General features: G+C 38.4%; 1 protein-coding gene across 1 annotated transcript in view; it reads right to left on the reverse strand.

Moving 5' to 3' along the window:
• Window positions 1-10,814, reverse strand: part of CDIN1 (CDAN1 interacting nuclease 1) — a gene marked incomplete at both ends in the record, with an annotated part of 111,488 nt that extends 100,674 nt beyond the window's left edge. The window contains one exon of the mRNA XM_079537183.1: window positions 10,714-10,814. Within this exon, the coding sequence (XP_079393309.1) occupies window positions 10,714-10,814 (101 nt within the window). The remainder of the gene's footprint in view (window positions 1-10,713) is intronic.
• Window positions 10,815-13,671: the final 2,857 nt, after the last annotated feature.

Raw genomic sequence — 13,671 nt, forward strand, 5'->3', positions numbered from 1 at the left:
CAAATGACTGTCATGTAATCAATCCCACCGCTCCCCGCTCCGCCCCCCCCAAAAAAAGTCTACAAAGAAATAGATTAATTTCTCAAAGTAAATGAAACATTTGAATAGTATTTTTAAATTATTGAGTCTGAAAGTATTAGAACTGCAGGCTAATATGACTAGATAAATGGCCAAAATTTTCATCCAGAAACCTTAAAGCCACAAAAACAATCACATATAAAAATGTTTGCCCATTACTAGTGAGGTCCATGTGTAAATAGTAAATTGAAATAAAAAACATAAGCAGAAAGATAATGGATAGTAGCCAGTGGGATTTGTTTGAAAAAAGTACGCTTAGAGAGCATAATAGACAGACATAGCTAGAAAAAAAATCAGACCGAAACCATGCATTTATCCTGTAAACAACCATTTTCTTTTTCTCTCTTAGACCACTGATGTCAAAGGAACACAATACAAATGAGATAAAAATGTAGTCTGACTTTTTGGTCAATAATTATACTCTCCTGTTTCTAATAATAGGATAAAGAAAAACATATTTCTATGTCAGAAAACCCACTGCAATGAGGTCATTAAACACTGTATTTGGAACTGAACTTGCTTGGCCTTTTTGGAGTACCTGCCAACTGTTCAAAACAAAACTTCATATTTAAACTCTGTAAGAAACAGAAATTTATGTCTTCTTTTGATCTTTTTATATTTTGTGAATTGAAAATAATGAGCTTCTCCAGGAGAACATGTTGCTTGCCTGTATTGAAAACTGAAGACCAGCTGGATTGAGAACATGTATTTATATTAGATCTGGAAATGGCTAATGTTCGATTGTTGTTTGGCCATTAGGAATCTACGCTCATTCTCTGGCTATTAGTTTTTGTACTCTGTACCAGTTCTAGCCTCAGAACATATGCAAGCATTCCATAGAAGAAATGCAAAAGGATTGGATACCACCAGTATCAATAGTGGATTGAAAGGAAGTTCTGCCATCTCCTAGCAGATCACAAATGGAAAGAGAGACACGTGGTGCCATTATCATCATCTGAGTCCTCAGTAATGATGAGGAACTCCAAAAGACTCTTCATATTAATTCAGATAAAAACGCCTTCAGTCATAGAAGTGAATATTATTTCTATACGGTCATAGTTTTTATGTTGTCTTCAGAAAAGGTTCTAGCAGGCAACACTACAGAAACTACTATCTTTGGTATCACGTAGGTCTCAGAGAAAAATCTGAAAACATTCTGCTTTCTGTGGAAGAAGAATGTGTGCTGTGTTATGATATTTTTCTTCAGTGTTGCAGCTGCCTGGAGCTATCTGGGAATCAAGAATACCAAACAATTTGAATACCTTTCAGGCCTAGATCCAGATATGCAAATAGAGAATATTCATCCAAACAGAGTCCACTTCAGCACCACATCCCAACCTGAAGCCATTACACCAGTTTCAACAGACAGTGACACTTGCTTGAAGATCCTACTCAAATGAGAAAGATAAAGCAGAGGATTCAAGTACAAGAAACCTCCAGGATAAAAAAGGAAGACTGTCATTATCATTTGGGCTACTGGGTACCTTAGGGCATGCACTGTATCAAGTATCCCATTCAAATCACTACCACATTCAAACTGTTATGGACACTAGAATTTAAGAAACACGTAAGAAAAGAAACAATAAGACTAATAAAAATGCTCTAGTTGCTGACAAAACACAGTTTCCAACCTAAGGAGTTTACAAGAGTTTACAAGCCAGAACACTTTTCCGTCAAGAAGTGCAGATTCCTGTTTGGTAAATTTAAGCCTGCTGACAAGAAGTTCATTTACTCTGAATTCTTTGTTTGAGGTCCAGGGATGAGAACTCCATGAAACACAAGCTGAAAACTAATGATAAAGCACGAAATCTTAGCATGCCAATGGGAGCTTGAAATCTACTTGTATGGTACAAATTAGTCAAACAAATGAACAAGGCTTTTAACCATCACTGGATCTGAAGAAAACAGAGCAGTATTTTTCCAAACGTTTTCTAATGCTGTTTTCTTTTTTTCTTTTTTTTTTTTTTTCTTAACAGTGCTCTATTAGATGTGTCTTAAAAGACAGTTTTAATATTATTAATTACTGTAATCTATATTCTTACTGAAAACAATCCTTATCAGTATTTCATTCGGTTTGAAATACAGTGTGACCTTCTGAGACATTCACCTTGAAAAGATACGATATTTTCACCAGGAACTTAAAGAAGTAAACAATTAAAAATGATTCTCATCAAAGCATATACGTTATTTTATTAAGTGATATGATAAGCTCAGGGGCATATATCAGAACCAAAATGGTTTTAGTCATTAATTTAAGTAATAAATCATAGGTTCTGCCAACAATGACAGAAAACAGATGCTAACAAGAAGATGTATTATTTAACATTGCCATGTGTTATAAAAATGTAAGTGTTTAGGACACGTCTTAAATTTTTATAATAATATGCATTTAATACATTACTGTTTTGACACATACAAGAATCAAATTTATAGGTCTCATTCAGCACTTGCTTTCTCTTCTGTGAACACAGAATGGATTCCTGGGGGAAAAAAACCTCAAGAAGTGAATGTATCAAATGGATGTTTTCAACAAAATCAAGTTGTTTGTCTTGCTGTCTTGAAGTAAGTACAATAAGCATTGCATCTCATTAAAAAATGAAAACCAACATATTTGCCTTTATGTAAACACAATTTTTTCCCTGAAAGTTCCCAGGAAATTCAAACTATTAAGTTTATCTATATACAGGTAACAAAGCATCTTATCACTTGGTAGAAAGTTACAGAAACAATTCCTTACAATTCAGGATGTCAATATTGTGTAACTCCCAATTAGCCTGCGAAATCATAAGAATAGCAGAAGTTTCATTCTCCAATGTATCTTATTTATTATTTATTCTCTACATCAATTTAAATAATATAATGGAATGCTACAACAATTTTCATCCACCACATCCTCTGCAAAAATGTCAAAACCAAAAACTTTACGGTAGTTAGCAAAATTATTGAAAACGTGATCTATTCCATTCCTCCCATTCATGCCCATCCTCTTCTCAGGACTCTGAAAGCCTGACAGAATGATGATCTTATCCAAGTCCTGACATATGAAAGCCTAAGAAACGCAATTATGCCTTTTGGCAAGCCCAGCCACACTAAACAGAATCACCATGTGCACACCTTCCTCAGCACTGCATCTCTTCTGCTAGTACAGCATGCTGTGTAAGGTCCCTCTGCAGGGTCAATTGTTTCTAAAAAGGTGAGCGCTTCTCCCAAATATTTTTGTTTTGCTTTAAGGAAACTGGGTAATAACATTCCTATTCGCATTCTATTTCACATTCATTTTCAATCAACTTCTCCAGGTATCAGCACAGTTTCTTTCTTGGAAGTGCTCCAGTCAATGCTTTAAAACACTTGAGGAAGCAGTGATCAGAGTACGGAAACTAAATTTTCTTCATTAAGTCTACTGAAGCAGATATTAAAAATGCATTTAATATACTGGGGATGGCTGGTGGGCATCACTGACTGTGACAGGCCAGTTACTGATGAGCTGCTGTCAGACAGCCTTCTCAGCAGGGATCTGTGTCTAAGGCTGCTGAAGGACAGCAATATCTTCCCTTGTGTGTAAGCTCTATTCATCTCCCAAGTATTTACTAAATCACAGACCTGTGCACACAAACCCAGCGTTTCAGCGCATGCTAACAAATGATGGATGGCCTAGTCAATTCGTTATGTCCTGAAAGCGTGATTTCCTGCCATTCCAATCATCAAACCTCCAGAGCCTTCAGAGCTGATCAGTCCTGGAGAATATATTTTGCAGGCTCTATTAAAGGAGTAGAGGTTCTTTCCATTAGTCTCAAACTTTTTTTTTCCTGCCTGATTTAAAGAGATTTAAAGAGAACACCCTCCTTCCTCCAGCACCAGCACCACCACTACCACTCTTATCTGTGTAAAGGATTCAGGGCATGTACCACTAGTGTTAGTAAAAAAGCATTCCTGGAACACCAGCCAGTTAACGATACAGATTTTGTCTGTGATTACTATAAAACACTACAATCTTTTATTTAAAAAACCTATACGTCTTTATTATGTAGCCTAGACAACCTCCAAAACATTTTGTAACTTAGCTTCTATAATCAAATACCTTTTACAGCAAGGGAGAGCTCAAAAGGACTTGTTTTCTTTGTATTTGCCTACTGAAAAAGATCAGAGTGCTCTTAATTGTGTTCCTTTTTAAAGGATACCACTTAGGAATAAAATTACGATGTTCCAAAGACAGGTTAGCTGTCAAAGACATAAAGCTTCCAGATTTCTCCCCTTTCATAGCAAGGCAATATACTTGCTGTCTTTCTTTTGCATGCTAGAGGAGAAATTTTATTTAGCTTACCTATTCAATGATCTATAGGAACAGGATATTTACAACTCACACTTTCTATTCTGAAGCATTGAACTTCAAATGAATCAGCCTACACCTGCTGGAGAATTAGTTGTCTTAAGGTACTGCAGATTTTTCTACAGTGGCATAACATATAGGAGAAAACTTTATGTCAGCAAGTATTTGCTTACTCTAAAATACAGAGACCTCGATTTTCTTTACTTGCTAGGTGTGATCCAGCCACATCCAGCACAAACCAATCCACACTGCCCTACCATTCACCTCAACCTTGACCTGGAGATTAAACTCACTTTTATTGCACACAAAGGTCATCTGTGTTAGGTCAAAATTCAAAGTCCCTTGTCAGCTAAGGTTGATATATTCCAACCTTTCCTACTCTAATGCATCAAATTTTTCATGGTGAGGTCATATTCAGCAGACAGTGTATTCAGCGATTTATTGTGCTATTGTAATATAGCCCAGAATATGATTGTCTGAAAACCAACACATGAATAAAATATTTTTCTATCTCATGTACAAAATCTCCTCTGCTCATAAAACTCCATCCTAGACTTATCTGCAGACTTCAGAAGAATGACACAGTGAGGAACTGTTTCTTAAATAAAATCAAAAATTACCATTTTTACCACCACTGTCCATAGTATAAGCAACATGAGTACAAGGGCACCCTAAAATCCACAAGTCAATTAAAATGCACATATGGTCAGTGTTAAAACTTCCACTTCATCCTTACTTAACAGCCGACGGCTGGCCCTTAAATCTGTAGACATCTGTTGGTCTATCTGATGACATCCAGCTCATTTTAGAATGAAATACTTGGAAGAGTGTTATGGGATGTACATTCCTACTCTACTGGTGATTATCACTACCATATAACTTGTGAAGTGGCAAAAAGCACAACCAAGTTAAACTTTATAAAGCAACACAGTAACATAATGACCAAGACAAGCCCTGCAGCTTTGACATAAGAAAGGATTATTTTTCTCCCTCTTTTTGTCCTTGCCTCTTCTTGCTTTTCTTTAGAATTTTCTTTTCCCCTTATTTTTTTTTTCTCTTCACTCTTATTTTCTCTCTCTTCTCTCTTTCACCTTTTCTCCACTTTCTCTTCTGTGTGATTTTTATTTTATTTTATTTTATTTGAAAGGAATTGGACACCCACGTAGTAATCCTTCCCATACTGCAGGGAGAAAAAGTTAAGAGAAAATACTTATCAGTACTAAAGAATTCAGAAAATACAACCTTAGTTTTGGCTGCACATTTCAAGCAAAATTTGAAGACTAACATTTAAGATAATTTTGCCGTTCACTGGAATGGACATCTTAGGTGGGAAGGCTTGTAAGGAACAGAAATGATGCATGTATCATTTTGTATCAAATTACAATAGAAAATACATTGTATTCCCTCAAACTTACTGCTGAGGCATTCTTACTCATGTCTTCCACTTTCTTGTTAATAACAACATGCTACAACAATAACAACTCTCCAAAAAATCCTTTCCACCTCTTTCAAAGAAAACCTGAAGGCCTAGAAGTTACACGTGCCAATGTAAGAATTTTCCTTCTAAATGCTGTCTATAGCAATCAGAGAAATCAAAACCTGATCAAAACTGTGTTTCCCATTCTCAATGCTTTCACTGCTATCAATAGCTATTTTTAAATGTGTACCTTATTTTTAATCTAAAGAATAATGAAAAGAGACAAAGTTCTTCCGAGTTAAATGTTGATTTTTATTACAGAGGAGAATTAGTTTCCTTCCTATGCAGAGCCACAGCATAATCAGTTTTTCATGTGACACATCAAATCCAACTAGTTTCAAGTCCTCTGAGGCTTCAACAGTGAAAAAGGAAAACCTGTAGTGCTCTTTGGTTCATCTTAGCAAAACTGTAATATCTTAAGAGTAGACATCTGTAATATCTGTGCACTGGATGCAGATCAAGATCTGATACCAAGGCTACAAATACAAATGAATACAAAGAATTTATGTCCAAAGGGAATTATATCAATTCATATTACGTTTTGAATTTTTATTTCATTGTAAGAATATTTTCATTATGCAAAATTTTATTTTACACTTCTGAAAGTTTGTATACTGTGAATTTGCTTTTCAAATAATAAGCCAAAATTATTTTCTCATCTCTTACTGTCAGTGCTTGCATTTGAGGTTAAATGCTTTGAGAACATAGCAAATGTTAAATTATGATAGATTTTACTACATATAACAGATAAAAACAAACACTAGAGCAAAATTTCATTTACTCTGAAGTTTAACATTAAAGAAAAAACGAATACAAAACCTAATAAATTCAGAGCTGCTCCAGCTGTAAGGTCCAGATCATGTAAACAGAATAAATTAGTGCAAAATATTTGCCAATTCATAATAGACAGGGTGGAAGGTCTAGCAGTGATCAGTTAATCTGTCTTTCCAGGTCTCTGCATCTCCCACTAACGACTACTTTCTCCTCCTTCATAAGCCAGTCTATTGAAATCAGTGAGGTGGTTTATGTAGGCAGAGCATGAATTTTTCATTGATAAGCAGTGAGAATACAGAAAAGCAGAGAGAGTTTAAACTACATTTTCATTTTAAGAAATAAAAATTTCTATCCCTTGTGGGCACAAAGGCATCTTTCTAAACAAGAATTGCTAGATAAATGCTTGGAGACTGAAGACAGTTCATGTGCTTATTTAAACATTTTACCAACTATTCAGAAGAGGAGAGGCAGCCAAGAAACAGCAGACCTCTGTCAGTTTTGCTGTGGTGAAAGGCTTTCCAGTTAGAAGAGTATGTAACCAATTTCTCTCACACCAACAGGCTAGGAACCTATCAGTAAGACATCTCTATTTAGTATAGCTGAGCTTTAGTCCTGAGCATAGAGCTCCAAAAGCCACCTAGATGGCCAGCTGCCCCACTCTTAAGTTCACTGCCAATACTCCCTCCTGGAACTGCAGCTCCAAGGAACATCAGAGCAGAGGACAGAGAATCCTTCTTCCGTTTTGACTCAATCTCCAGGTACCATTAGCAGCAGGCCCGGATTCCAGCAATAAAAAGGAAAACAAACAATCAAACAAGCAAAAAACAGAAATAAAAAGAAGCAGAGGAAAGAGAGCCGAAGCCTTCTTTATTCCCTACAACTACCATAGAGGGCTTATCGGACACTGCTTGATAATATAAGCAGCAGCAGATACGAAGAAATGAAATTATTCATGAAAAGACAATAACATACTTCCTTGTAAATAAAGCTAGCTGGCAGAGGGAAAACACACTTATCCACCAATAACTCTAAAAGTCAAAAAGAAGCAACAATGACAGTGATGAAAAAGAAAGAAAAAATAATAACTCAGCAGTCTTAGATGATCAGAAGTTTGGCTGGTAGAAATAACACTGATTCCATGTGTTTAAAATTCTTTAAGGGCCTTTGAGCATGAACCATCACTGAGAAAAACAGGTAAAATTTAGCAAATAATAAACAAAATATTTTCCAATTTACATTGTCAGACATTACCACGTAGACACATTGTTCAACAACAAATCACATTGGGGCACTTCCAAGGCCTAATATGAAGTTACACATAATACCAAATACCCATACTCAAAAATGAACAAACTCACTGTGAGCCTAGTATTACTTTCTTCCTTTGCTTACTGGAAAGCTACTCCTACCAATTTGCTGTCAGAAAAGCTCATCTTTATCAATGAGGACACTTTTAAGATGAGGCACAAACAGAACACTACTTCTTTACTTAGAATCAAAGATGAAAATATTGTGAGTGAAGATCTACATAGGGCAGCTGCTATAAATTCTAATACTTTGAAATTCCAGCACTGTGAAACTCCCTATATACACAGTTTGCACTCAAAAGGGTTCAAAAAAGAATGCTTTTACAGGAATAAAAGTAGAGGCAATAAAAAGGAAGTCAAGCTAGAGGCACTAAGTTTGTTTAACAACTTATAATTAAGTAAGGAAAGGAATATAGACTGCATTAATTGTGGTATGGAAGAATACAATACTCCGAGCGGAACTGAAATATGTTTCACAATTGTTCAATGTGAGAACTCAAAAGTAAGGCTTTGGGGACCTCTGAAAGATCTGAGACTACTGAGTCAACTTGCAATGTCAGAAAGTTCCTGGAATCCCCAAATCCGATACAATGTAGTGTAAGATACTCTAAGACTTCAACAGAATAGAACCAAATGAGGAAAAACTTTGTGCAAGATAAAACAAGACAAAAGTCAGCAAACTTTACACCCTTTGAAATCCTGGCAGGAGGCAGAGGAAGATTCTATCAAAAAAACCTGTAAAATTCCATTAGGATTGGTTATTAAAAAGAAAAGCAGAATATTGTATAAAGATTTGAATCAGATCCAGTTATTTGACAATCATGTTCTGTTTGTAAGAACTTGACAAGAAATTTTCAAAGAGAAAATACGCATTCTGCTGTATTCAGAAGAACAGGTTTCTACTTTTTTCTTCTCTTTTTTTTTTTTTTTTCCTCCTGGAAACACCTACACAAGAACACAATATCAGCTTGCGTATGAATCAAACACTCAAAAGCTGAACTTTTCTGGACAAAATGATCTTTGAAAAAATTAAAGTTTAAAGGTCTGACCTAAAATGATATGTAATGATAAGGTGATTCTTACACAGATCTAACTACAACTAAAAAAACAAGCACTAATATAAATCAGTTTGTAACCTTTTCAGATCATTTTCTGCAGTGCTCTACATGTCCTACAACTTGCCCTACCATAGGTAATACAATTTAGACATTAGGTCTCATTGAGAAAAACAGTATCACAGACGAACATGAACTCATGGGTAAAGAAAAAGTGGAAGACTAAAATACACAAGTTACAAAGGAAAATACAAATTACTAGCAAGTAGTTAACCACATGAGAAACAAAGCAGGAAATTACTTTTCAGAAAAGCACAACACAGAGCATGCAGAATTAGCGTCCAGTGTTGTATATGTCAAGAAGCTCAAAGTAAGTGCATCCAATACATGCTGAGATTCACTGTGCTTAGCAGTCAAAATTCCATTTTGATAATCCTCATATCATGCCCAAACCCCGCTGTTAAAAATGAAGATGTTTGAACATAAACATGAATGTTAAAGTTGAAAGACAACTGCTAAGTACAGACATATGCTGCCGCAGTTAAGTATTTCCCAAGCTGCAGCAGTACTATGCAAGCTGAGCTGGGCTCCCAGCAATGCAACTCTATGAGCTCACTGAACCAGCTACTTTGCTTTATCATCAATTCTTCTCTACAACAGGGTCATTGCCTCAGCTTGATTTTTAACTACATCACTTTCCTGAAAAAGCAGATTTCATTGGACACTTTGAAAGCCTTGTACTGGCTCCTCAACCACATACTGCACAATGCACACAGCTTCACACAGCATCTGCAGTCACACTTGTGGTAAGACTAGCAAGGCTTGTTCAGGAAGCACATGGATGCTTTTTTGTTTTATTTATCTCCATCTCTCACCAGAGTAAGCAGAGCACCTAAGAAACTGCATTTTTCTGTATTATTACCTGTGTGTTTTAAAGACAATATCACACCTTTCGCAGTGGAATTCAGTCCAATTCTACCCAATTTGGCACTAATAACCCCATGCGAAAAGCTGGAGAAAAAAATTTAAAAAATCCTTGCAACATGTCCTTTAAACTCTATGATCACTGATAGTAAGCAAATTCTAGAAATGAAGATCAGTACATGAAGCACATCATGCCATGTGCAACTTCCATAGTAGCCTATGGTCACTTGGGAGTGTCTATGACAATCCTGAAGGCTGTCAGGTGAGGAAGCAGATGGGTGCTCACATACAAGCAACTGAGGGCACAGCGTGGTGTGGGAGCCATGGGTCTGCTAAAGCAGTATCCCAAGCCAGATTCCACCCTTGTTCTCACTTGCAGAGGCAAGCCCCTGAGCAAGACTCATTTGTCAGGATGCACGTGGTGCTTCGGAGCTCTGAGAAGCGCCCGAGAGCTTACATGTGAAGAGGCAGCAGAGGAAGGTGCACACTTTATTTTGCATCAATCTCCTCGGGTCACAGAGAGCAGGAAGTATCCTGCTCGGAAAGCAGCAGTTTAGCGAGCTGCACCTTGTCGTAGAGTTAAGTGTGTGTTTGTATGTGTGTGTGCGGGTGGTTTTGCACTGTGTGAGGCTTGCAACTGGAGACAGCGGCTGGAGGAGGCGGTTCGTAGCTGGTGGCGCGGCCTGAGCCTGCTCTCAGCGTGCAGCAGGCCGCCGCCCGGCAGAGCAGCCCGCCCAGCGCCGCACCGCGCCGGGGACAGGAAGCACTTACCTAGGGAACTTCTCCTTCAGCTTCCTCAGGCTCTGCCGGGTGGGCTGCACGTGCCCCAGGAACTGGGCTATTTCATCGTACTGGGCTTTGGTGAGCTTCATGCCTCGCGGCGCCAAGAAATGGCCGAGTTGTGCCTCTCTGGCCCCGAGCAACGAGGCGGGGAGAGGCGGGAGGCAGCGCACCCGCGATCGGGGGATCGGGGCGACAGCCCCCCAGGGCGCCCTTTACTCCCAGCCCGCCGATCACACAGCGCGGGCCACTGCCGCCCCACTTCCCGCAGCTCCGCCCCGCGGCCCGGCCGGGGCGGTGAGAGGGGCGGAGCGGCGCGGCCGGGCGGAGAGAGCCGAACAGAAAAGCGAAGCGGGGCCCCGCGCGAGTTGGCTCTGCGCAGCCGCTGTTTGTGTAGCTGTCGGCTACTGGTGGCTGTTTCGACGTGCTCTCCCGGTCCTCGCTTGTGGAGGACAGGAGGGCGGTGGTGGCTGCCGCCACGGTGCCGAGGAAGTGCCCCCTGGCTTTCCTATCTGAGAGGGCTGGAGGAGAGCTGTCAGAGGCCTTTGCATTACTCTCTGCATTACTCTCTGCATTACTCTCTGCATTACTCTCTGCATTACTCTCTGCATTACTCTCTGCATTACTCTCTGCATTACTCTCTGCATTACTCTCTGCATTACTCTCTGCATTACTCTCTGCATTACTCTCTGCATTACTCTCTGCATTACTCTCTGCATTACTCTCTGCATTACTCTCTGCATTACTCTCTGCATTACTCTCTGCATTACTCTCTGCAGTGACACCTCAGCTTCACGGGGCTGGAGGCCAAAGCAGGGGGAAGCTGGTTTGCAGCCCACTCCATTACAGTTCTAAGGTATGGCTTTGAACTGTATGGCTTGGTAATGACTGTTTCTCCTGATTTTTGGTTTAAAAACAAAACAAAACAAAAAACAACAAACAAACTCGATGCAGAAAGTGGCACAGTAGTGCAGCAGTGGATCCTAACTGGGGCTTACAACTTTGCATGTGTATGCAGGAATTAAAGTTTTCTGTTAAATTTTAGAAGGAAACTGTCTCCAGGCTGAACCAGCCCAACTAATTTAGCCATTTCCTGTAGGAAAAGTGCTCTAGCACTCTGATGATCCTGGTTGCCTGCATGACCAGCTCCATGTCCTTGTGCTGGAGGATCTAGAGCTGAATGCTGTACTGATGGGGCGTTATGAAGGGTGGAGTAGAGGGAGAAAACTGCCTCCCTCACCTCTTTTGATACAGCCCAGGGTACAGTTGGCCTTCTAATCATTAGAATTATGACTTTTTTTTTTTTCTTTTTCTGGCATTTATGTTTAAAGTAACTAAGTACTTTTTCTTTACTACTACTACAGGTCCTTTAGAAAGAAATAAATAGCGATCCTTAAAGTCTTACTGTGTTTGCTGTGAGATAATTTCTAATGAAGTTGTTTTAAAAAACAATAATGTTACCAGATATAACTTCTAGACTTATTTCTGTTCATCTCCTTTGCTCTGTACTACATTTTTGATTATTATTATGTTTTTAAATCACACGATGCTCAATCTGCAATGCAGACATATGGAGTGATTTAGAACAGTAGTTCTAAAAATAAATAAACAGTTCATTGACCAATGTTTTGTATGTGTATTAGGTGTATTTATCTGACATACATGTTAGCTATATATTTGATTCTTAGATTCTTGTACTGGAATGGAGTTATGTAGGTTTCAAAATTGTTTTAAAAATTAAGTAAATAACCTTCTAGCATTAAGGTCCAGTAAAATTGAGATGAACTAATAGCAAGCTATAGTGAGGAGATAGTCTCAGGTATGTAAACTGCTGCTTTTATCTCAAGGAAGCATTTACAGTGAAATGTGAAACATGGTTGGGAAGTGTAGTATGTGAAATATAACTCACTCTGTGAGTTATATTTTAAATTAGTTAAGTTGTTCCAATGAGAAAGAAATCACAGAATTGTTGGGGTTGTAAGAGACCTCTGGAATTCAGCCCCCTTGCTGAAGCAAATTCCCTAGTGTACATTGCACCTGAAAGCATCCATTCACAACCTCTCTAGACAGCCTACTTCAGTGTTCTGTCACTCTCATAGTAAAGCTTTTTTCTCATCTTGTGCCCATTGTCCCTTGCCCTCTTGCTGGGCACCAGCAAGAAGAGTCTTGATTCCCACCCTTTAGATATTTATAAGTGTTGATTAGATCCCTTCTCAGTATTCCCCAGGCTGGATGATTCCAGGGAGGCTTAGGAATTCTGAGCTGCAAATGGTTGGATACTGGCCTATAGGCTTCATTTGTTCTCATATTCCTTTCTTGGTGTCTGTCCTTGGCAAATTGTTTTTCTTGCCCTGGGGTTTTAGTCCATCTATTATAAAAACTAAGTTTTCATCCAAAAAAGTATGCAGAACTGAAGAAAAAAGTAGTAGTGGGAGAACGAAATGATTGGAAATGAAAAATGGAGGGAGAAAATGAAAAAGAGCATGTAAGCTGTAGGGGTGAAAATCGGGAAACTTATGATACATCTGGCAGAGAACTTCCAGTAATAATTATCATTGCTTGATGACAGTCTTAGCTACAGTTGGTGTATGATAGCAAGTAATGGCAACTTGGTCTGTTTCATTTGGCTAGTTTATTTTTATTTAATTCTATTATTTTGTGCTAGTTTGTAGTTTTAGCTGTTATTAGCAGGTGTACTCCATTATCTTGAAAAGGTGATTGCATAGTGTGATTTACAGCCAAGTTCAGAGAGAAAATATCTCCACAGAGCTTAAAAGCACTATGTTTTGAGAATACTTAATGATACTTAATGGTAGTATGATATTATGGGGAATCAATTCATGCACAAAGTGCAAGTTTTTATTAGATTTTTATGACCATCCAGTTGTCTTTTTATTTGACCACCCTACTTCTTCATAGACACAATCTCTGTTCTGCATTGCTTTCTGT

Source organism: Tetrao urogallus (assembly GCF_951394365.1).
Source record: "Tetrao urogallus genome assembly, chromosome: 6".
Taxonomy (NCBI): Eukaryota; Metazoa; Chordata; class Aves; order Galliformes; family Phasianidae; genus Tetrao; species Tetrao urogallus.